The sequence below is a fragment of the Adiantum capillus-veneris genome, chromosome 12 (assembly GCF_014529385.1).
Source record: "Adiantum capillus-veneris isolate H3 chromosome 12, ASM1452938v2, whole genome shotgun sequence".
NCBI classification, from domain to species: Eukaryota; Viridiplantae; Streptophyta; class Polypodiopsida; order Polypodiales; family Pteridaceae; genus Adiantum; species Adiantum capillus-veneris.
The window spans coordinates 156,410,163-156,435,924 of record NC_140942.1 but is presented as its reverse complement, the minus strand read 5'-3'; the positions used below and the strand labels follow the sequence as shown (position 1 = coordinate 156,435,924).

At 43.2% G+C, this 25,762-nt stretch overlaps 1 protein-coding gene across 7 annotated transcripts in view; it reads left to right on the top strand.

Moving 5' to 3' along the window:
* The first annotated feature begins 14,734 nt into the window (after positions 1 to 14,734).
* The window catches only part of LOC147446735 (iron-sulfur protein required for NADH dehydrogenase, mitochondrial-like), a 63,492-nt gene continuing 52,464 nt past the window's right edge, over positions 14,735 to 25,762 (top strand). For 2 of the 7 annotated variants that reach the window (XM_086525910.1, XM_086525909.1), the window contains exon 1: positions 14,735 to 15,181. In XM_086525910.1, the coding sequence (XP_086382036.1) occupies positions 15,028 to 15,181 (154 nt within the window). In that variant the 5' untranslated portion in view covers positions 14,735 to 15,027. The remainder of the gene's footprint in view (positions 15,182 to 25,762) is intronic. The other 5 variants (XR_015189904.1, XR_015189903.1, XM_086525907.1 and 2 more) reach the window with 3 other exon arrangements.

The window sequence follows — 25,762 nt, the reverse complement described above, 5'->3', positions numbered from 1 at the left end:
GGCTTCAAGATTTGAAAAGGTCCATAGTATCTTTTTGCTAGTTTAGCATAATACTTTTGATGGGTGGTAGGATTTTTTCCCATCGTTTGCCTTAATCGAGCCTTGTGTAACTTGAGTAAGAGCCAATCATTTTCTTTGAATTTTAAGGCCCTTCTTTGCTTATCAGCATCAGTTTTTTTTCTTTGTTGAGAGATGAATATAGCCTCCTTAATCTTTTGGAAAGATTCTTGCAGGTGACGACTATACTCATCAGAAGCAGCGAAGATTTTTCCATGTACTTTAAGTAGCAAGGGACTTTTAGGTCTTCCTTCTATGATCTCAAAAGGTGCCTTTCCCATAGTAGTATGGACAGTATTATTGTTTGCATACTTTACAAGGGGTAAGTACTTCTCCCATTGTGAGCATTGATTTACTTCTATAACATAAGTCTTTAGTAGATTGAGAATCGTAAGATTGGCTATCTCACTTTGGCCATGTGTTTGTGGGTGATAGGCCGAAGAGGAATTCAATCTTGTACCTAGATTTTCAAAGAGACCTTTCCAAAAATGATTGGTCATTCTAGTATCTCTATTTGACATGATGGATGTTATCAATCCATGGCGTTTGAAAATCTGGGATATGAAGAGAGTTGCCATTTGGTGTGCCTTAATAGTCTTTTTGACCTAAATAAAGTGTGCTTGCTTGCTAAACCTGTTGACTATTGTCCATATTCCCGTATTCCCACGAATAGACTTAGGTAATCCAAAGATAAAATCCATGGATATACTCTACCAAGGTGAATTAGGGATTGGCAAGGGCTGGAGTAACCCAGGTTACTCCCCTCTATCATACTCATTAGGAAGAGGATGGGGTGTAGGAGGGCCTCTTTTTTTGCCATGAGTTTATGGAGGTGATTAACAATTTGACAAATAGGTGCACACCATGTGTGCAAGAATGGTGGGTGTGTAAGAGATGTGTATGTTAACCCTCACGCACATTCATATCATCTACAATGGACGTCGTATTATTTATTTGGTAGAGTCAAGTACCGTGCTTGTCGGTCCAATAGGAAAAGGGTAAGAGTGATCGCCGATGAGAGGCGCACTCTGACTGGAACATTCAAGGGATTAGTTGGCTAAGCATGGGCGTCCAAGTGTGAATGGGGCGAGCTCATATAAAAGTCAACTAAACCTAATAATCACTCATTCTCTCATTTGTGCAATTGAAGAGTGTTCTTGCTCCATCTCGTTCTTCTTCTTCATCATCTCCTTGTGTGTGTATGTATACGTGAGAGAGAGAGAGAGAGAGTGTGCGATCGAGCATTACAACGGCACGACGATGGCGAGGCGGTTGAGCGCGGCGTAGCGGCGTCTCCCACTTCTTTGCGGCGAGGAATCCTCCATGACAGGAAGCGTAGAGCGGTGAGTGACACACCAACGCCATCTTTGAGCTTATTAGTTTAGGCTTGTTGTGTGCTTGGAGCCATTTGTGGCTCGCACACAGTGTATCGACAAGTTCCTTGCATTGACACATGCAACATACGCGCACATTTTTGGCGCCGCTGTCGGGGAATGGCATACACTAAGCTTGAATGGCACTCTGTGCTTCTTTTGTGGTGCAATTTCAATTGTAGGAAAGGTAAGGAAGGAGGGTGTGTGTGTTGAGAAGAAGGATTTTGTGTGGCTACTGTGTATTTCTTTGTTAATGGAGTTTTCAAAGGAACTGTGTTTTTTCTGTCATAAGGAATTAGTATTAAGGTTGCTAGTTCTGTGTAATGCAAAGTACAGTAACTAGGAAGTAGATCTGTGAGAGCTAATGAAGTGTGTTAGTGTACAACAGTAGGTGTATTAGTTGTAAGTAGGTAGGTAGAGTGTGTGTGTGTGCTCTCGCGCAGGCCGCGACAACCTTATCCTTAAAAAATAATAAAAATTAAAGGTAGGACCGGGATCGGGAATATCTCCTTGACCCAAGCCCAGACCCAAGCCCAAGATCATGCTCAGGCTCAGGCCTCAGTCGCCCTTTGAAATTACGTATTTTAGCTTCACACGTAGCTTAAAATATATTTTTTTGAGGACCAACAGAGCTTCAGGTGACTGAGCATTGTGCTATAAAGCACACCATGACCCTCTGAGTGATACGCTCGTTTTGAACTATCACACACTTTAATCAAAAAACCGATCATTCAAAAATATTAAAAAACGAAAAAAAAACGAGTGAAAACGAACGCCTAAAAAAGTAAGCGGTTAACCTTCGAGGTTATTCGTCGACGCTTGTAGGGTGCCAAAGGCACATGCATCTGCGCTCTGGTCGTGTGCTAGAGATGAAGCAACTAGAGAGAATTTCGACTTACACGAGTTCTCAATATCCACCTACCTTCGGTTCCAGGCCCTCGGCAGGGACCCAAGGTAGTACAAACCAAGACTCGAACATAGCGGCTAGTGACTCTTCCTCTAACTACGACGTCATGGAGGTTTCCCAATGCCTAATCCCGATAGCTCAAGCCAAGACATGCATGCCATGGGCCCGCAGTCCGGGCCGAGTGTGCTTAGCCGCTTGAAGGAAACCTTTAGTAGAGCCACTCGCTCCGAACATGGAGCTAATGATGTAAATGAGGAAGGTGGGGAAGTAAATTCTCCATACATGACCATCGTAGACCCTATGCCCTTAGAGAATGTGCATGTGAATACTTCATTCATTGCACCTTCTGACTTTTCAGAGTTATTTCCCTCCGAGGTCATATTACTCGATGGTAGAAGCCTTGCCGAAGTGCAAGAAGTTGAGCGATATATCATTGTGGCTAAGGAAAAGGAAGTCGAGAGCTTACGCAAGGCGGAGCAACGAAGAGAGGTAAAAGCAAAAGCCCCTATGTCAATATCCTTGCTAAGAGAGCAATCAAGTGCTCTGACTTAGCAACCGCTAAGGGCCAATCCCTAGAAACCAACATTGCATCTAGCTTAAAGGACACCCCTAGCACCTCAATCCTAGATGGAGTGTTCTTAAATGAGAACTGGTAGTACGAATTACAAACAGAGACTCTGACCGACCTATACACAGGTCAGACCTATCACGTGGGTGCTACTAGTGTGGAGGATCAACAACAAAGAGTTTGTGAGGTCATCCATAGGGTCATTGAGTTAGAGAGACATAACAAGGGGATAAACATGCCTTCAACGGGTTTCATGAGATTCTTAGATATAGGAAAGGCTAAACAACCGACCTTATCGCAAATGGAGACTCCCTTGGTAAGTCCGATGGATCTCCCATATGTTGTTTCTCCAGGGGTCTCAGTGCAATCTGAGCCCACAAGTGATAGCTTTACCTTTCCAAGTCTAGCTCATCTTTCCCTTGATGACACCACGGCTAACATGTCTACCCCAATGATGGGCATGCCAAGAAACACGCCATGGACCTCATTTGTTAGTAAAGCACAACTACATGGTAGCTCAATGCCTGCAACAGTACCTACAAGTGTGTACCAATCATATGCACCTATGGGTCATCGCACTCATGTAGTCCCTACCCCTCCCGTTGTTTCAACTACCTATGCTCCACAACTACAACACCCAAGTTCTTATTTCCATGGGACTATACCGGCTAGCATTAGCATGTCACATCCGACGTCTGCTATGCCTAGGGCCACATATATGAACTTTGGGGCGCCACATCGCACAACACCGTATCAAATGTGGAACCCAAGGGCTTCTTATGCGCCAAGCCCAATGCCAGTACCTACTCCACATGTAGTCTCTAGAGCGCCTTCACCCACGGTGCCTGCTCACTAGGTGACTTGGCAACATTTTCTCAAGCTATTGGTCGATCTATTGCTGAGAATATACGTAACGCCTGATAGAGAGCCTAAAAGTAAGGCAGTACAAATAGCCAAGCTCACACAAAAAATTAGTGGAGACGGGGATGTGAGAAAGCATATCGAAGTGTTTGAACAAATATGCGATTCTCTAGGAGAACACAATGACCTGTATAAGAGTAATGCTTTAAGTCTAACCTTAAGTGGAAAGGCAAGGGATTGGTATAGAACCCTAAGGGTGGAAGAAAAAATGGTTTACCCTACTCTTAGGAGACTGTTCTTCAAAGAATACATACCCGAGGGAGTGCTTTGGGGTGTAGCCTCTCAACTCTAGAAAGCCCAACGAGAGGAAGGAGAGTCAGTGAGAGACTTTATTAGTTGCTTGAAGCATTTGAATTCTCCTTGTAATCCAAATGAGCGCTTCAATAATAATCAATTGCTTGATAGATTCATTAGGGGATTACGACATGAGGATATCTACAATGGCCTAGTCATTAGAGGTATCACCACTTGGGAAGCAGTCACCACCAATGCGATCCAATTGGAGGATAATTTAATGATTCAAGGAGAAAGAGTGTTTATTGAGCCTAAATCTATTAGCTCGCAAGCATCAGGGCATCATCCAATGACCCGAAAGCCTATTGCTAAGGAGCCAAAGATATCTGAGATGACTTTAGCATAACTCACCAAGGCTATTCAAGAGAGTCTTAGAGACAATCGTGCTCCGCAAAACAATCATATGTATCCAAGAAGGGAGCAACAATGGTGCTCAATATGCTATGGACCGCATAGTACCAGTGAATGCCCTACTTTTAGAGTAAAATTCAATGGGAATTGCAATGCTTGTGGAAGGTATGGTCATCAAGCTAAGGATTGCATAGTATTTAAGCGCGTGATGGCTAATAGACCAACCTTATCATGGACAGACACACCTCCTCGAGTGCCTGCATTGATGCCGGCCCCACCTCTTGAACAAACAGCACAACACATGGTCCCTAGGGCCCAAAATGTTGTTCAAACAACACCCTTACCACCTCCAGTGCTAGGACCGCAACCACCACATCCGAGAATCACTTTTGTGAATCAAGTAGGTTGTGAGTCATCTATTGCTTGTTTGGAGGCTATGAGGAAGATATAGATCCTAATATTGCCTATGGGATGGATGTTCTTAAAGAAAGTCCACAATACTACATGAAGGACTATTGGGGACAAGTCAAACCTGTATATCAAGTAGTTGCTCTTGCGGCAAGAGGCCAAAATATCAATTACACTGCTAAGAGACCGCCTCTTCAATGCTATGAGTGTGGAGGTCCACATCGTGTAGCCGAGTGTCCTATTAGGCTACAAAAGAACGCCACACTAATGCAAACCAATCAAGCAAGCACGTCTACAATGCCAATGCTCATGTGTAATCGATGTGGCATTGATCATTTGATTGCCCAATGTCCAAATAATCCAAATGCACCGAAGATCACGCCATTAAACTTGATTGAAGTTATCGAGGAGCCATCACAGTATATCAAGTAGTTGCTCTTGCGGCAAGAGGCCAAAATATCAATTACACTTCTAAGAGACCGCCTCTTCAATGCTATGAGTGTGGAGGTCCACATCGTGTAGCCGAGTGTCCTATTAGGCTACAAAAGAACGCCACACTAATGCAAACCAATCAAGCAAGCACGTCTACAATGCCAATACTCATGTGTAATCGATGTGGCATTGATCATTTGATTGCCCAATGTCCAAATAATCCAAATGCACCGAAGATCACGCCATTAAACTTGATTGAAGTTATCGAGGAGCCATCACAAAGTACACCTGTGTTACCAGTTAACGTACTCACACGATCGATACTCCAAAAACAAAATTATATTCTTGAGGAAAGAGACACGGCATCAATTGCCCAATCTCAAAAAAAGAAGAAAACACGAAGGAAGAGATCGCAAAAAGCAATGAAGTCAGACCCCAGTTTAAAGACCAACATAGGGACTGATGACGACCCCGTACATATGAATGACGTTGAAGAGGATTCTGATTCAGGTGAAACCATGGAGACCAAAACGACCACTAAGATAGAAACCAACAAGGAAGATCTTCATGAGCCACAATGGCCAGGATCCAAAAAGAAGATAGGAACTTATCTAAACCCTACAGAGGAGATTGAGCGAGTCAAGCAATTAAGGAGTTTGGTAGAAGATACCCAAAGGGATCTAGAACCAGCACCTAGGCAGATTACAGACACCGTGTTCCCTACGCAACAACAACCTCACCAAGTCCATAGACCCTTAGCCATACCTAGTGTCATCCAAGAAGAAAGTGACTTAACGTCATGGAAAAGTGGGTGTACTCACTTCTTGATGGAAAGAATGTTTACAGAGGAACTACTTGATCCTATCAAAGAAATGGAGATCCCATCTTCCCTACGTCAAGGGACTCAAGGCCAAAAGGTGCCGTTAAACATTGCCAAATTGATGGATTTCATGTCTTCAGAAGTTAGAACCACCATCATGTCCAAACTATATAAAGCCCCTGAGCTAGTCTCAGCTCTTCGAGCCTTCCTCAATGGAGAACTAAAGTTTGGGCTACCACAATTTGCACAGATGGATGGAGCTGGGGAGATGCCAATAGAGGAGGAACACTTAGATCCACAACCCAACCTAGATGAGAACCTTGTTATAGAAATACCTGTTAACAAGTTGGGACAGTACTTTGAGGATGATGAATCCAATGCGACCATACCAATCACTACTAAGGGATTAACTGTGAAGGGAATCCTTGATGGTGGCGTTGGGGTTAGCATTGTGACTAAAAATTGATGGGAAACTATGGTAAGACCTCACCTTGCGACCACAACCATAGTAGTGAAGATGGCCAATGGGTCTATTGTTAAACCTATTGGGATGCTAGAAGATCTCAAGATCAAGGTCTTTGGACATAAAATAAGAGTTACCTTCATTGTTATGGATTTCTCCAAACACACTATGGCATCAGAGATGATCTTAGGACGTCCTTTCATGAGGGAAGCAAAAATGGTGCATGACTGGTCTAAAAACCATGTCTACTTGCAGTTCCAAGATTCTGTCATTCGAGTGGATCTTGTGAGGGGTCGAGCACATCCTCTAGGAAACAGGTTTATAATTGATCATAGATCTGACACCACAGTTCACTCGGCCCATTGCAGTATTGTTACATGTGTAAAGCGGACACTCACGTGGGGGAAGATTCTCCTTATATGGATGTACTACCTGGAATGACTGAGTCGGACAATGTGGATTGGGTCTACCTAGCAGTAACCATAGACACTTGGGGAAATAGGGGGATGACATGGGTAACACGTGAGGGGGATGAAATGCCCGTACCTTTAAATATGCTACAAGCAATGCATATAGCTTCTGACAAGACTCATCCTAATATAACGAAGAAAACATACAAGTGGGTTCCTAAAGCTGCTTTAGCGACCATGGTTGATGCTAAAAAACAGAAGCCTTGTAAGAAACGTCCCACTCGCTCCAAAAAATGTAAGGAAACGTGGCGGTGGATACCTAAACGACTATTGGAAGCCCAAGGCTACTATCAAGGAAATGATCAAATCTAGGTGCCAAAACGTAGATTGTGTTCTTACCTGTCATCTGACCCATGTGCGCCCAATCCTATAGCTCCGAAACGAATTGATGATCGCGGAAAGAAAAAAATCACAGAATGTTACACACCCGCTCCCGAGCTAGTTTGGGTACCGAAGAAAGAACGATTTGTTCCAACTAGCTCAAGAACAAGGAAGTCAAATGAAACTTCTTGCTCTTTATGTAGTTCTTATATGGAAATAGAGGCTTTGACACAACCTCCACCCGCCATTGTGTATATCCATACAAACAAGGAAGAGTTTGCACCTCCTGTTGTAAGTTCACCACCTACAACAACGTTGCAAATAAAATCATGGGAGAGTACCTTACCACCCTTGCAACTCGACAGGCACCTAAGGTAATAGAAAACTAATGGCAAAAATCCTCACCTATTACCAACTGGAACAATTGGTTTCAAGGGGTGACGAGCACATTTCAAATGGTATGATCTACCCAAGGAAGGGGGGGAGTGTTTGCTGACATCCATCATTCACTTGCTTCCATCTCAACCTTCCTCCCTGACCTCTGAATCTCCCAATCTTTGGGAATGTTTATATAAAGCCTTATACTCACAAAAAACAAAAATAATAAAGAGCAAGAGCAATTAGCAAACGAGTATGCACAATAAAAAAGATTGACCTAGACCTACACATTCACATCCGGTACACTGAAACAGAAACCTATGTCATAAAACGCCTTTGATCCTCATCACTTGAGTGATGGAGGGTAGGTAGGATTGGTACGATAGGAGTGTTTCTGTTTTAGAGTTTAGTGATTAGCAAAGTTTTTTCTTCCCACTGATGTGCCTCCTAGAGGTATTCTTTGTGTTTCCTCGTGTGTACCAGAACGTGTTGTTGTTGTTAGGATTTGGACCTTCATAGAATCTTTATCTTGACTCACTCTTCAAATCAAGTGCAATTATCAACGCAAATAGGTGTTTCTTGTCCATTAGCATTGCCCCTTATCTTTTTTGCATCCATGTTTGTCTGCTTTGATTGTGATTGGTAGCATAATATTCAACGCATTTGCTTAGTACCAATCATTAAATTCAATGTAATTTTTTGTCATAATCACTTGTTTAGGTTTAAAAATCAAGCAGTCCGACTAAGCTAGTTTGACCAAGCTAGGTGTTCGAGATCTTCTCTTAATACCGTGGGGAATGCCTTCCTAATAATCTATGGTTACTTAGGTTCTAATCCGATTTAGGTAGCATTGTGTGAATGTACTAGGGCTTTCTAGTGGGCTTAGTCCCTATTGACCTTTAGCTTAAGTATTATAAAGGGAGTTTACTAGTGTGAGGAGCCTGGGGAGGTGTAACAATGTTATATGACCCCCCAAAGTTACAAAATTAAAATGTTGAAAACGAACAAACAAAAAATCAAAGTGCCACAATGTAAAATCTTAAGCTGGAAGAGAAATCTTAGCTTGATTTAGTACTTCACTCACATGTATCGCCTATGGTAGTAGAGCCCTAGAGGTTCCCAGTGTGGGCGCTTTTCCTTGAAAAGCAAAAAACCCAAGGCATACAAAATAAGCACACACATCAAAATTGAATCACTGTGAAAAGACTTTGGGGGGTCAAAGAAAAGGTAATAAGTCAAGTGTTGATTTCATGAGAAATTCCTTTTATCGTAGCTTAACTACAAGGTCTTCTAGGTATAGCCTCTAGTTAGCCGTTGAACATGAAATTCTTGGCTCTCGCGATTAAACAACTTAATTGACCAGAGAAAATTGAGAAGCTTACCCATGGTATTAATAGTCAATCTTTAGTGCCTTTCGATCGTTAAATTAGCGATCCCAGACTTGTTCAAAATTTTACCTTTCCAACTGTTTATGCGTTTGATTATATTGCAATTTAATGTTTATTGCTGACAAATGGTTTAGAATTTTGCTACCAATTAATTTGTCTGCCTACAACTGCATATGCTTTTTAATTGTATATGAGAATGCAATTATTGTTGCCAATGTTGTTTGATTTTGCAGTGACTGAAGAAGGCTAAGGACATTCATCTCAAATGCTTTTCCACCTCAACGAACGAGCTTCAACTCAATAGCTTCCAAGGACGGAATCTACATCAGGAAGGGAGGCATGTTAACCCTCACGCACATTCCTATCATCTACAACGGACGTCGTATTATTTATTTGGTAGAGTCAGGTACCGGGTTTGTCAGTCCAATAGGAAAAGGGTAAGAGTGATCGCCGATGAGAGGCGCACTCTAACTGGAACATTCAAGGGATTAGCTGGCTAAGCATAGGCGCCCAAAGTGTGAATGGGGCGAGCTCATATAAAAGTCAACTAAACCTAAAAATCACTCATTCTCTCATTTGTGCAATTGAAGAGTGTTCTTGCTCCATCTCCATCTTCTTCTTCTTCATCTCCTTGTGTGTGTGTGCGTGAGAGAGAGAGAGAGAGAGAGAGAGAGAGAGAGAGAGAGAGAGAGAGAGAGAGAGAGAGAGAGAGTGCAATCAAGCATTGCAACGGCACGACGACGGCGAGGCGGTTGAGCGCGGCGTAACGGCGTCTCCCTCTTCTTCGCGACGAGGAATCCTCCACGACAGGAAGCGTAGAGTGCAACGCCATCTTTGAGCTTACTAGTTTAGGCTTCTTGTGTGCTTGGAGCCATTTGTAGCTCACACACAGTGTATCGGCAAGTTCCTTGCATTGACACGTACAACATAAGCGCACAGTGTAAGAGTGGTCAAAAGATGCACTTTTCCACCCAAAAAGGAGGTAGACAATTTTATGATTTTCGGTCTTCCATAACTTCCACATATGATCTCCGATTTGAGCGGAGATCATAGACCTTCAATCTATGCGTCGAGCTCTTTCCATAGATAAGCTACATGATATGGTTTTACCCACTAGATTTTAAATTCCATTTTGGGGGGAAACTTTGAATTCAAATAAACTAGCCATTTTGCCTATTTGAATTCAAAAGTTGTCCTTTGATTACTTTCTTAATACTAAAGGTTTGACTTTCTTAAACTGCCCAATAAAAAGGCCCTCCTAGATCCCATTCTCTTCCTAATGTTGGTCTTTTGGCATACCACACATTTTGAAACATACTCTTGTATGTCTACTTTCATGGTAGGCTAATAGAAGTACGTCTCTACTCCTCGAAGAGTAAGTTGAATGCCTCTATGCCTCACATATGGAGGAGTATGTGATTCATACATGAATTTCTCATGAAGGGAGTGGGTAACACATAGCCTATTGCCATGGAGAAGATAACCATCCTGCAAGGTGAATGGTTCTTCTTTCTTCCCCAAGGCAAGGGCTGATATTATGTCTTTAAAGTCAGGGTCAATAGCATACTCTTCTATCATAGAAGATAAGTCATTATGAGTTTCTATAAACATCGCATTGACTCTTGGTCGTCACGAAAGTGCACCGGCCATGTTATTATGCTTACTAGCAATGTGAGCATTATGAAAATAAAATTGCAAAAGAAAAATTTCCCACCTCATTTGTTTGTCGGAAAGCTTGGTTTGAGTCATGAAGTACTTGAGAATTTTTCGTTCGCAAAATAAATGGAGTCCCCAATAGATAGTGCTTCCATGTGTCTCGGGTATGTAGAACAACTAAAAGCTCTTTTTCATATATGCCCAAGACCCGTTCATCGGCATTGAGCCTTCGGCTCTCATATGCTATGGCATGTCCTTCTTGAAGTGAGATTGCTCCAAGGTAATCACCACAAGCATCATATTGGATCTCAAATGGCTTTTAGATATCCGGAAGCATAAGCACTGGTTGGGAGGGAAGCTTCTCTTTGAGCTTGTCAAAACCTTTTTTCTCTTTAGCGGTCCATGAGTACTTAACATTCTTCTTTGCTAAGTCATGTAATGGTCCTGCTATTTGAGAGAATGTTGCTATGAAGCGTCTATGATATGCACACATACCAATAAAGCTTCGTAGCTTATGTAGATTCCTTGGATTAGGCCATGTCTTTATTACCTCTAACTTAGATGGATCCATACAGATATCATCTTGAGAGATAATATGACCTAAGTATTGAATCTCCTTAAGGAAAAATTCACTCTTCTTTTGATTGATAGAAAGCTTGTTCTCCCTCAAAGCTTGAAAAATCACATGGAGATGTTGCTTGTGCTCCTCCAAGGAATTGGACTAGATGATCATATCATCAAAGAATACTCTAGTGAATTTGCGGTAGGGTCTAAATATTTTCTCCATTAAACGATTGAACGTGGCTGGAGCACTCGTCAAACCAAAAGGTAATCTTTTCATAAAGACGGTCTTTACAATATCTTCATTCACTATCCTTATTTGATGATAGCCACTTTTAAGGTCAATCCTACTGAAGTAGATCAAACCTTGTAGCTTATCAAACAGACCTTCGACCCGCAGTACGGGAAATGTGTTTTTGATAGTGATATGGTTTAGTGCTCAATAGTCCACACACATGCGGTATGTACCATCTTTCTTTTGCACTAAAAGGACTGGAGAACAAAAGGGAGAGGAGCTAGGCCTCACCATCCCTTTGTCTACCAATTCTTGTACTTGCCTCATGATCTCCTCTTGTTGAGCTTGGGAAACTCGATAAGGAGGCTTGCTAGGCGGTGAGCTTCCTGGTAGGAGCTCATTTCGATGGTCATCATCCCCTCGTTTTGGAGGTAAGTCCATGGGGATATCATTGATAAAAACATTTTGGAATCCATTTAGAAAATTAGATAAGTCTAATTCTTCTTGATTCCTACCACTTTGTTTTGTTAAAGCAATAGTATCATTTAAAGACTCGGGGTTGGCCACTTAATTGGGCATTCAAGTTTTCGAGATGGGAGATACTGTAAGTGCTGATGGAGCTTTCAAGGGACAACAAGCCTTCGTTACTCCCTTGATTGGGAAGTTGAGGCTTCATGTCCAAATTCGACAAAGAAGAATTTCTCATCTCTCCTCTCCAACATGAGGATGTTATCCTAGGGGCACCATGGTTCAACCGCATGGTTGCCAACATGAAGTTCTCTGAAAGGAGAATCTACTTCACCTACTACAAGGAAAAGAGCATGTATATAGATGCTAATGAGTCCGGTTGTACTATACCACTTGTAAATTGAACTGCTTTTGATAAGTCAATGAAAAGCTCAGCTTCCTCGTACATGATTTTTAAAGACGATGAGTAGCAAGGGATCTCATGAGATTCCCATGGATTAAAATAAGAGTGGTATTAGTATGTTTGTATGACATAATGAAAAACCGAGTTAGTCAAAATCTCATAGAGATTTTCTCTACCTAAGGTAAAGGGTAAAGCAACAAAACTTCTAGAAGTCTCGAGAGTCGAGTCTCTACAAGCCGGCGGCGTTCTCTCGCTCTCTCCTCCATGTACAAATTCACAACCGACTTCTAAGTTCTCTCTCTCTTGCTCACGCAGACAACCGACTTCTCCATTCAGTCTAGCGATGACTGGAGAGATGACAGGTTCATAATCGGCTATTCTCTCTCTTGCTCATGTGCTAGATCGACTTCACTCTCTCTCTGTCTGTCTCTCTCTCTCTCTCTCTCTCTCTCTCAGACACACACACACACACACACACACACCACCACTGCTCTCGCGCCCACTCATTGCTAGCGGTGCCTTTGCCCCCAAATTGAGCGTTACCATTGTGACTGCTTCTGCTAGACTCATCACATTTCTCCTAGGGGCGATAGATTGCAGCAACACATTAGTTGTAGGTCCTCTAGGACCCTGCCGCAACAGTTGCTTGCAATGTCGATCTAGTTGTTTCTTGCTACTGTTGCACCCGTGTTACTTGCTAGAATGTCAGAGTGGCTTCAGTGACTCTAATGCAAGTCCTAACAAGGCCGAGTAGGTGAACTGCCTGAAGCAGTTGTTTGGGGGGGGGCAACATGAGAGCATGGGATTAGGCTACAAAAATATCTAAAGGGACGCCGAATGAGTTGGGAACCTTCACGCAGCTAATCTACAATCTTGAGCTGGTCTGTCGTTGTCTCTTCTGATGCCTCATGTGAGGGGCTTCTCTCTCTCTCTCTCTCTCTCTCTCTCTCTCTCTCTCTCTCTCTCTCTCTCTTTGCGCAACTAGTTGCAGGCGTACGCGCTCGGGGGGTGCACTATGTAATTGTGTTAATGTATAACGTGAGTTTGAAATGCAAAATTTTTAGGCAATTTAAAAGAGATATATTAAAATAAGAGGTTTTTAAATTCAAATTTGGAAAAATTTCCTAAAATGAAGGGTCATTTTATTCATCTAGAATGTTAAAAGAGGGGTTTTTTTAATACCTCATGAACGCACATTATACAGGGGGTATTGAACGGTGAACCTCCCGAGCGTACGCGAGGGCTAAGAGAGGGAGGCAAGGAGGAGGGGGAGGTAAACGCGGGGAAGGGGTTGTTGGGGGTGGTGGTGGGAGTAAGGGCGGCTAGAGCTTGGTGCTGACATGCAAAGGGAGGGGGAAAAAGAGAATCTTCTAGGGAAATCCGACCTAGAAATCTAAGGCTGGGTTCAGACGAGGGTGGTGGCAATCGTTCTCTCTCTGTGTGCCTCCGCTACCATAGTTCACAAGGGATGATAGCATACAATTGAAACAAAGCAGGACGTAGATGATTGGCTGTTAGCATCACAGGCCATGCCCCAAAAGCAGGCTGGAACTTAGGCTGGGTTCACAAAGGCCGGTGGAAGAGGGGAAAAGAAGTGGGGACCAAAGAGGGGCACCCATGTGGAGGGCAGTGTTCACAAGCGCGGTGGAAAGAGGGTAGGGAAGCCTCGTGACTATTTGACACCCCCCTTGTCAGGTGAGATCAACGGTCCACAATCTTCGAACGATGTGGACCGTCTGCTTATTCTCAAGAATAAAAGGATTCCTACCGGCTGAGCCCCCACGACTCGAACCCACCACCTACTCCACCGGTGTCCATGACTCTCCCATTAAGCTATCGCACGCCACTTGAAATGGAGGTGTGAACATAGATTTATATAGCAAAAATGACGGCGTGGGGATCACATGGTGTTCACTTGGAGATCACTTTGGGATGGTCGAGGTCACACTATAATCACTTTGTAATGGGTGGGTTCACAAGGTGATCACATCTTGATTGGGATTCACACGGGGATCACTTGATGTTCACATCAAGTTTACTTGGGGTTCACTTTAATTGTGATCACTTGGGGATTAATCCGCCATCGGACGATGCAAAACAGCTCCCAATTAATAGGGACCATTGATCTTACCTGAGAGAGGGGGTGTCAAATAATCACGTGGGTAGGTGAGAGAGGGGGTGTCAAATAATCACGTGGGTAGGGCAGCGCCACGTCATGAAACAAAAGGATGTTTTCTCCCCCCCCCCCCCCCCTTCCGATGCCACTCCCTCAGGAACTAACTACGTTGCGTATTTAGTGTACCATACTTTTTCCGGAACACTGAAATTCGTATAGTAACGAGCTGGAATTGGCAACGATTGCCGCTCTCCGTGTCGCACGGCATGGGTGCTTTTGATCAGCAGATATAGAGAGGTGCTTCTTCAGCATGTGAAAATTGCAATGTGCTGTCGGGGGCACTGCAGGCAGGGATTTCCGTGGTGGAAGTAAAAGGTTGCAGCATATACAAAAGCTCTCAATCAACACGTGTAATTCAGTTTTCCCTTTTCTGGTTGATGGGTAGGCTTACGTCTTCTCTTCGAGTCATTGTGCCTCAGAATGCTCGCAGATTGCTTTCTGGTACGACTGCCCGACCAGCACAGCCTTGCTTTGGAGATGTTGTGGCTGTAGCTTCTGGGAAAGGTGGTGTTGGCAAGTCCACCACTGCAGGTACTCCTGATTTACAATGTACATCCATTTCAAGACATTCCACATGGCATGCCAGTGAGAATATAAAAGAAAAAGCACAATTTTTTAATTAGAGTTTCTCCTCCATTCAGCGGTGGCTCCAATAATTCCAAGGAGAAGATTAGGGAATGAGGGATATTTTGTGGCTACACTCGACCGTGAGTGAGGCATATCAGTTATGTGGCCTCTACAGTAACTAACACAGGCCTAGGGGGTGGGATCAAGGGTGATCATCACACCCCCCAGGATCTAGGATGTAGATCTGACGGCGAAGCAATCTTGGGTGTGAGGATTAGTGGTGCTAATCCTAGAATTAAGACCAAAATTTCATGCTTGAGATTAACTTGAAGCTCAAGAGACAAGAACACTTCTTGAATTGGTTTGATTGATTGAACTACATACACGGCCTCCTTTATATAGGAGATGAAAAGACACATATGAAGAGGCATGTCTATTGACGAGAACACTTGTTGAATTGATTTGATTGATTGAACTGCATACATGGCCTCCACTCTATAGGAGATAAAGAGACACATATGAAGAGGCGTGTCTATTGACGAAGAGACATTACTCTAGCCTAATAGTTACATCTTTTGACCAATAGTTGTGATTGGTCACTGTAGAGACATGCTTATTTGGCGTAAGGGTACAACCATTCAATGAAGAGGTGTAGCCGTTGGGCGAAGAGATGCATCCTTTTGACGACGGTGGTCTCCATTCTGGTCCATCTTTGTATGTGCAACATGATAAGCGAAAGAAGGTAACATATGGATGGAGTACATGTCACAATTGTGACATTTCCTCCCATCAAATTGAAAGCCTCGTCTAAAGAAATGAATTCTGATGTTAATAGAACTCAGGAAAAGAATCGAGTCTTTGAAAATTGGAAGTTTTTGTGTGGAACTTTGTTTCGAACTTTTGCTTCTTACGAAACCTTTTTGCTTTGATTGCTAAAGTCAATGTCATTGCATCATTCAAAGACTTTTTAAAGGAATTTAGATTACAACAAGAGACTGATCTTCAAAAGCCATAGGACTTCATGCTGAGTATTTAGCGAAGAGAAAATTTGCTTAAGGCATTCTTCTAAGAGAGTTACTTGAGCTCAAACTCTACTAATCATCGGGGAGGAGTTTTAATGGAGATTGCAATCATCTTCCAATAAGGAATTCTTCCTAATCATCTTTGGATATTGTCACTTTAGGACTTGCAATTAGCACTCCATCGTCCATCGAAGAATCTTTGACTCAAAGTTTATAATCACATCTTTGTTTGGCAACAAAGTATTACTTTCTGCTTGAAATCATTTTTATCTTCATCAATTGATTGAGCAAAAGTTAATGAATTCAAAAATTTGTCAATAATAATAAGTTCTGCATTTGCATTAGGAATCATATCTGTTTTATAATCCACTGTATCATGCTGTTTGACTTTTACACATGAGGCTTGAATCACTCGTTCCATATGATAAAGCCCATGTGCATCAATTCACGTCTATCTTTGAACAAATCGATGGTATGTCCTCAAAAGCTAATTATTGGATCATATTGGAACAACCAACGCTCACCAAGAATCATATCGTCATAATATAAAGGCATGACCTCAAAATCTAGTTGATCTGCATAATTTCAAATATCGAACTGCATCCGTCGAACTGTCTCATCACAAGTTAAAAATGATCCATCTGCTAACTTCACCTCATATAACTGTGATGTCTTCCGAGTTGGCAAGCTAAGTTGTCAAACTATCTGAATGTTGACAAAATAATTGGAGCAACCGTTGTCCACCACAACATTGATGGAGCGACCATTGAGAGTTTCAAGGAGGCTCAAAATTGTCAAAGGTGCGGCGGAAAAGATGAATTCGGTGGTGATCTCGGCTGCAACTAGATCTCCTTGTAGACGAACTTCTATCGCGTACCACCCACCGAATGGGCACGAATAGCAATCTGCAAGTGTATGTATGTGTAACCGGCCTATTCAATCCAAAAAGGGCGGTAGACTTTACTTCAAACTTTGATTTAGCTTTCACCCATTATTAGTCGTCTATTTTACCTGTACTTTCAAGACACAACAAAGGGGAGAGGGATACAGGCTGCTAGATTGCACCTGTATGAGTAGACGGACACCAGACTGGCCCCTAACTTAGGCGCCCCTTTCGGTATTTCTTTATTGTTCAAAAGAGGGAATAAACGTTGTGAATCCCTACAAGCTGCCCCGCACAAGCTCGGCTGAAATTCCACTGTTCCAGCCCGATTTCGGCAGCATAACTGTACTAGGACACTTCACAGTCAGTATTCCCACGCATTGACTGACTTTCCCGACGCATACGGGCACTTTGCAAAACTTGGCGAGAATCTGCAGCACGCTGAATTCTCTGTTTTCAGCCCTGAAAATGCGCCAGATCACCTGTACAGCGGTCCCCTTGCGTCCCCGAACCTCCTGGGGGTATTAGGGTCCGTTTAGGGCCAAAACCCTAAACCTGCAAAACTACACAGCAGGCTGTAATTCACTGTTTCGGGCTCCGTTTCGCATGCCGGTCGCATCCGTAGCAAGTCCTCGAGCTCCCGCACCTGTAGGGCTACTTGCCCTTTGAATCGGACGAGATTTCTGGCGTGAAACCTCTCCGAATTCACCTGTACCTGCGGGGGGATTAGCCGTTAGCTAATCCAGTACCTGTGCAAGAGGCTCTTGCCTCGGCAATCGCGCATGAACCCACACAACTGTACATTGGTCAAATGAAGAGCCCACTAGTGGGGCATAACATACTGCCAAAGGGGAGAGAGAGGGCAGTGCGTAGCGTGCAGGGCATCACTCCTGGCACCGCACTGTACATAGGAGGGAAAGCAAGCACTCCATAGCTCTTAACCTGTGACAAAAACTGAAAATGAGCCTCTCCCAGCTTAAAAATCAGCGCCCAATTTTCTGTACGAGGAAAGTGCACAGAATTGTGCCACTTGGCACATTTATAAGCATTTTCCCGTTTTGGGGTTGCCGCCTAAAAATCTCCCAACCGGCTGCCCAGTTGACTTCACGGCAGAGTAAGAAAATGTTCCCTTTGTCATTTCGGAGGTAATGACGTCAACACATTTTCAGGTCCCAAAATAGTAGTTCCCTAAATTTTAGGAGATGCTGCCATTGTATCTTTCTAGGTCATCCGACCCTCTTTGTACACTGCGGCCACATCTAGAACTGAAATGTAGCCTCTGTAGCAAAGGATTCCACTTTGGCTAGTCAATGACCCCACTTTGCTAACCATAGTCCTTGTCCAACCTTAGTGCTCTCTTGCCCTCAGGCCTGGACTCCCTCTGGACAGTTCCACACTAGCTATGCAATGCAGGGCAGTTAGATTTCCCGAGGGGTGTTTCCAAAAAGTGAAAGTAAATAGATAATAAGAAAGAAATCAACAAAAAGGATAGATAGTAGTCACTCGCTGGTGACATACCCCCCTCTTGAAATCTCAAACGTCCTTGTTTGCATCTATGTCGTACATGCTTACTGTCAACACTGATGTATTCAACACCTGTCGACACATATACGACACATACATGCTCATTGTCAACCCTGGTGTATTCAACACCTCGTCGACTCATGTATTGGCTGCGTGTGAACCTTGTCCCAATGACATCGTGGTAGCTTCGCACTCTGCCATTGCTTTGAGTCACTAACTTTCCAATGACAAAATGGTAGCTGCACATTTTGCCACTGTCTTATAGTACACGTTGGATCCCGTAACACTTTCAAGCATACCCAAACCGACAGTTTAAGAATGCAGTTACACATGTACTCTTTAATAGAAGCAATTACTGTATCCTTGACAAATTGACAAGAAATACTCACTTCTATAGCACTAACCAAACTTTTGGACATTCCATAAGAGCAATTGCCAAACTGACAATCTGTACAGCTCTAACATTCATGTAACAGGTATTTCATTTGAGCTCACTTTAAATACTATGTACATCATTTGTTTCAAAAGCCATTGTCACACTGACAATCCATGTAGCTCTGAAACTCATGGGGTCAAGGTAGGTTGCAAACCGAAGGCTTCAAGGTAAAGTGATAACACAGTTGGTGACTCTGCAAGTTCACCTTCTTCCATCCACTTAGCATCCATTGGTGGATAGTTTCTGAACTTTACCAAGTAACGCCTAGCAACCTTGCCTTTCACTTTCCTTTCTTTGTGTGCCAAAATCTGTTCAGGGACCAAGATCTCGTCAAGTTCCTCGACTTCCGGCTGATCTTCAGCTGGCATATCTTCTGCCACATCACCCACATAGGGTCTGAGAAGACTCACATGAAACACATTGTGAATCTTCCAACTGTCAGGCAATTTCAGTCTATATGCAACATCACTGATTATGTCGCATACTTGAAAAGGCCCATAGTAATGCATGCTGAGCTTTGGAAACAATCTTTCCTTGCCCTTCATGTTCTTTAACCTTGCCTTTTCAAAGCGTAAAAGCACCCAATCACCAAGTGAATATACCACTTCACGACGGTGACGATCAGCTGCTTTCTTTTGCTTTGCCTGAGTCCTTTCCAAGGCCACTTTGACCTTCTTGTACCTTTCATCCATGTCCTGAACATACTTATCTGCTTCAAATATCTTGTCTTTTGTATGCAGTATGGGAGGAACTTTCTTGCCACCTTCAACTATCTCAAAGGGTGCCTTGCCAGTTGATGAATGCACTGTATTATTGTATGCTACTCCACCAATGGCAAATACTGCTCCCACTTTCCTTTATGCTCTGACACATAACACTTTAGCAGATCTAGGACAGTAGAATTTTCCTCTTCTGAATGGCCATCTGTTTGAGGATGAAATGACGAAGAGAATTTGAGCGTGGTGCCCATATTCTCAAACAAGCCTCTCCAGAACAAACTTGTCATGCGTGGATCACGGTCGCTAACAATCGACTGTGGCATGCCATGATACTTGAAAATATTGCTCATAAACAAGCGTGCCATCTGATCTGGCTTTATCTTCTTCCTGACAGGAATAAAATGAGCCTGTTTGTTGAATCTGCAAATAATGGTTCAAATACCATCGTTTCCTGTCTGCGTTCTCGGAAGATCAAAGATAAAATCCATAGCAATACTTTCCCATGGTTTATCTGGAATAGGTAGTGGTTGCAATAACCCTGGTGCCTTTTGCCTGTCAAACTTGACCTTTTGGCATATTAGGCATTCTCGCACAAAGGCATCCACATCCCTTCTCAATGTAGGCCAATAGAAGAATGTCTCAACCGCTTTAACTGTAGCATCGATACCACGATGCCCTGCATACGGTGGGACATGACTCTCTTCCATCACTTTGCGTCGCAATGGCTTTGTGACACACAATCTGCCATGCATCATCATGAACCCATCTTTGAGAAGATAGTGTTCATGACGTTGTCCATCCATTAGTTGCTCGAAGACCCTTGCAAAATCTTCATCATTTGCATACTGTTCTCTCATATCATCAAGTTCATGATGATAAGGAATTGACAGAGCTGAAATTTGTGGCTTCCTTGACAAGGCATCAGCCACAACGTTCTTCTTGCCTTCCACATGCACAATCTGAAAATGGAACATTGACAAGATATTTGCCCATCGCATATGCTTCTCAGATAACTTTGTCTGTGTCAAGAAGTACCGCAAGGTCTGATGGTCCGTTTGGACAACGAAATTTGCACCTAGCAGGTAGTGTTTCCGACTTAAGAGCGCATGAATCACAGCCAGTAACTCTTTCTCATAGACCTGCATGGTCATCTCTGGCCCTTGCAAAATTCTGCTCTCATAGGCTACTACCCTGCCATCTTGCATTAGCACAGCACCAATGCTACTACCACAGGCGTCGCACTGGACCACAAATGACTTCCTAAGATCTGGCAACACAATGACTGGATCTGAAGTCATCTTTTCCTTTAAGAGATTAAAAGCTGAAATCTCTTTTTGTGTCCATCTAAAGGTGACAACCTTCTTTTGAAGAGCATGTAAAGGTGAAGCAATCTCAGCGAAATTTCGGATAAACCTTCTGTAATAGGAGTATAGTCCCAATAAGCTTCGGACATCGTGCACCGTCTTCAAATTTGGCCATGACTTGATCGCTTCAACTTTTGCAGGATCCATTTTGACACCATCCTTTGAGACAATGTGTCTCAGAAAGTGAATCTCTTCCAGAAAAAATTCACTTTTCTTTGCATTGATGAGCAACCTATGACTGCGTAGCTCTTTGAACACAATGGCCAAGTGATGCCTATGCTCCTCTTCATTCTTTGAGTAGACTATTGTTACCATATACATGTGATGTGTGTGAACACACTAGGACCGCCGGGGCATTTTTTCCCTCTTTAGGAGGTTTTTTCCCCCGTGCATTGTATATACGCCCATCACTCTAGGGCTATCTATCTTTCCATTGCACACTAAGTAACACACTCTCTATTGTGTGCCTTGAGCTTCCTTCGTCTTCTCCAAGTTGTGTGTGTTTCTCTGCAACCCTAATTCCAACAATTGGTATCAGAGCAGGTCACGTCCTCCCGGGCTTAGTCGCCAGCTCCTCCAGCACACGCCTGCTCACTTTCTCCGATTTCAGTGAGCTTTAGCGAGCGTTCGCAGGTCGACAAATATTTTGGGGAAGCTCAAAGAGCTTGGTCTGCTCAGAATTTTGATTTGGGCTCATTTCGGCCTCCGTTTCCACTACGGGCAGTACTGCACAGGCTATTTCGTCATTTTGTGCAGATTTTCTGTCAGTGCCGTTTTCTGCATAACAGGTGCCTTATAGTCTTCTACGGTTTGTGCTATATAGCACAAGTTGTTCCCGCTCTATTTCTCCTATTTTCGAGCAGTTTTCACATCAGGTGCGGCATTTACCATGGCTGACAACAACAACACAGATGTGTTCAAGATGTTTGCTGCTGAGGACAGGTTGGATGGGGACAACTACCCTATGTGGGCTTATATGATGCAACATGTTCTTGTGTCAAAAGGTGTTTGGAACATTGTGCAGGGCATTGCTGTACGTCCTGGTTCTCAAGATGTAGGCGATGTTGAGGATGTTGTAGGTCTTGCTGCAAGGATTGCAGCTGTTAGAGTTGTTTTGCCTACGGCAGAACAAGCTCGTTGGGATGTTAAGGATGCGCAGGCTCATGCATTGATTGCGTTTTCTGTGAAGCGCACCATTATTCCTCACATCCGTTCAGCAAAATCTGCAAAACAGGCTTGGGATATTCTAGCAGGTCTTTATGCAAGCCGCAATGAGGCTAAAATTGCTTTGCTGCGTAAAGAGCTAGAGTCGAAGATTATGCATGAGGAAGATGATATGGACACTTTCCTTGCTAGTGTCAAGGATATCAATGAGCAACTCATTTCTGCAGGTGAAGTCATTTCGGACAGTTCCCTTGTGCAGACTGTTCTTGATGCCTTACCAGATTCCTACCAGACTTTTGCTAGTACTTGGAGACTCATGACCCAAGGAAATCCTGAAGTTGTCAAGTTTGATGCATTATGCACATTGCTGTTGCAAGAGTCACTTTCTAGAAAAAACAGGACTAGGCAGCGTGCAGTTGAACAGGCTCTTATTGCTTCTCAAAGAAAGGGTGGTAACAGTAATGCAGCCACTTCTTATGGTTCTGCTGCGAGTGGCAAAAATTCTGTTCCGAATGCTTTTGGTGGCAGTACTTCGTCTGGCAATTCTGGTGATAAGGGCAAAAAGAAGATGCGTTGCCATTATTGTAAAGCCAATGATCACTTGATCAAGTCGTGTCCTAAGTTGAAGGCCAAAGAGGCTAAGAAGAAAGAGGGTGGTTCCACTGCAAATGCTGGTTCCACTACAAATGCAGCCATTGTTGAGTCTTCTGTGAAAGGAGATTGTGATGCTGATGTTGATGCAGAATGGGCTTTTAGCGCAGAGTGCACTTACAATCCTGCTGTCCATGATGCATGCTTGTCAGTTGCTGCAGATTCACATGTGTGGTATTTCGACAGTGGTGCTACAAAGCACATTACCTCACATCGTGAATTGTTTACCTCTCTCGAGTCTGTCCCTCATGGGAATTCAGTCACTTGTGCCAACAACGCCTCTTATCCAGTTCAGGGAGTTGGAAAGATTGTGCTCACTGCTGCTAATGGCAGTTCCTTCACACTTGTTGATGCACTTTATGTACCTGGGATCAAGAAGAATCTCTTGTCTGTATCCGCACTTGCTAGACTTGGACTTGTAGTCAAATTTGTGGATGACAGATGTACAGTTCATGATCTCAGTTTTGGTGATGAAATTGTTGCATCTGGGCTTTTGTGCCGTGGGCTGTATAAGCTCACTTTGTATGACAAGTGTGGACAAAATTTTGCAAATGCTGTTGTAGATTCAAGGGCTATTTCAGATGCAAAACTTTGGCATGCACGTTTTGGTCATCTGAATTTTGCCAGTTATCTGCGTTTGCAGAAATCTGATATGGTTGCTTCTTTGCCGCCTCTTGAAGCACCTGTCAAACATGTTTGTGAAGGCTGTATTCTGGGTAAAATGCAGCGTTCTAAGTTTCCAAAGGATGGTTCAGTTAGGGCCACATGCAGGTTGCAGCTTGTGCATAGTGATGTTTGTGGGCCCATGCAAACTCCGTCTTTGGGCAATTACCTGTACTTCGTGACTTTCATTGATGATTACTCCAGGCATGCATGGGTATTTCCGCTTAAAGCGAAGTCCGAAGTTTTTATGTGCTTCAAACAATTTTTGGCTATGGCTGAAAATGTTTCAAAATGTACTATGGGCACCCTCCGTTCCGATCGAGGGGGGGAGTATATGTCTCATGAATTTAATGCATTTCTGGCTAGTCGTGGGATAAAACACCAATGTACAGTGCCTTATACACCTCAGCAAAATGGTGTTGCTGAGAGGAAAAACAGGTCACTAACGGAAATGGCACGATGTATGGTCAAAAGTCAAGCTTTGCCGCATTCTTTTTGGCTTGAGGCCATCATGTGTGCCACTTATGTACTTAACAGGTGTCCTACGAAAGCTTTGCAGTCTATTACTCCATATGAAGCATGGCATGATAGAAAACCTTCTATTGAGCACATGCGCGTTTTTGGCTGTTTGGCATATGCTTTGGTGCCACAAGTGCAGCACAGAAAATTGGATGATAAGGCTGTCAAATGTATTTTTGTTGGTTATAGTGCTGAAAGCAAAGGTTACAGGTTGTATCATTCGCAAACAAAACGTATTCTGGTTTCACGGGATGTAGTGTTTGTGGAAGACTCTGTTCAGCCCTTGCTGTCATGTACTAGAGACAGTAATGTAAGCTCACAGGACATTTATGACACTTTGTTGCCTCTTTTCAGTGGTGGAAATACGAATGTAAGTTCCAATGAGGCAAATGTACAGCCTATGGGGGTTTCTGAAAATGTTTTAGAACAGCCTATTACTGATGCAGATGTACATGATGTACTTGATGAGGAAAGGGCTGAAAATGAGCAGGCTAGAGGTATGCCAAAATGGCTGGTGCACACTTTGCGTGACAGTAAATTGGATGCACCTTTATCTAGTCGTACTCGTTCAGGCTCTCGCCATGCATCTTATGCATCAGATTGTTATGCTTTGGCTGTGTCTAGTTTACATGATGTTGTGGAGCCTCTGTCTTTTGATGAAGCACAGAATTCAGAAAATTGGATTGCTGCCATGAAATCAGAATATGATGCACTTATAGAGAATGACACATGGACTTTATGTGATTTGCCTCCTGGCAAAAAGGCCATTGGTACGAAGTAGGTTTACAAGTTGAAACGCAAGCCGGATGGTGAGATCGATCGCCATAAGGCTCGACTTGTTGCAAAGGGTTATGCACAACAAAAAGGCATAGATTATGAAGAGACTTTTGCTCCCACTTGTCGTATGACTACTGTGCGTTTTCTATGTGCATTGGCAGCTCATTTTGGTTGGGATGTACATCAATCAGACATTGTTACTGCTTTCTTGAATGGTGACATATTTGAGGAAGTTTATGTAACGCAGCCTCGCGGTTTTGTCATAAAAGGACAAGAGGACAAAGTGTGCAAATGTAAGAAGGCTTTGTATGGGTTGAAGCAATCTCCTCGTGCTTGGTATGAGAAAGCTGACACTCATTTGGTTAAACGAGGCTTTCGTAACAGTCCAACAGAAAGCACATTGTATGTAAAGCGTGAGGATGATGTATTTCTCATTGTGGTTCTTTATGTTGATGATTTGCTGATCACTGGACCAAATGAGAGACATATTACTGAATTTAAGGCTGATTTGAATGCTACTTTCAAGATGAAAGATTTGGGGCTGTTGCATCATTACTTGGGTATACAGTTTAAGCAGTGTGATGGTGGTATTGCCTTGTGTCAGAAAAGTTACATAGAGACATTGCTATGTAAGTTTGGACTTGAGGATTGCAAACCTATTGCCACTCCCATGGAAACAGGTTTGAAGTTGAGTCTACATGATGTTGGTGATCCTGCTGATGTCACTCTTTACCAAACTGCTGTTGGCTGCCTCATTTATGTATGCAACACAAGGCCAGATATTCAGTTTGCAGTCTCGCAGGTTAGCAGATTTATGCATAGC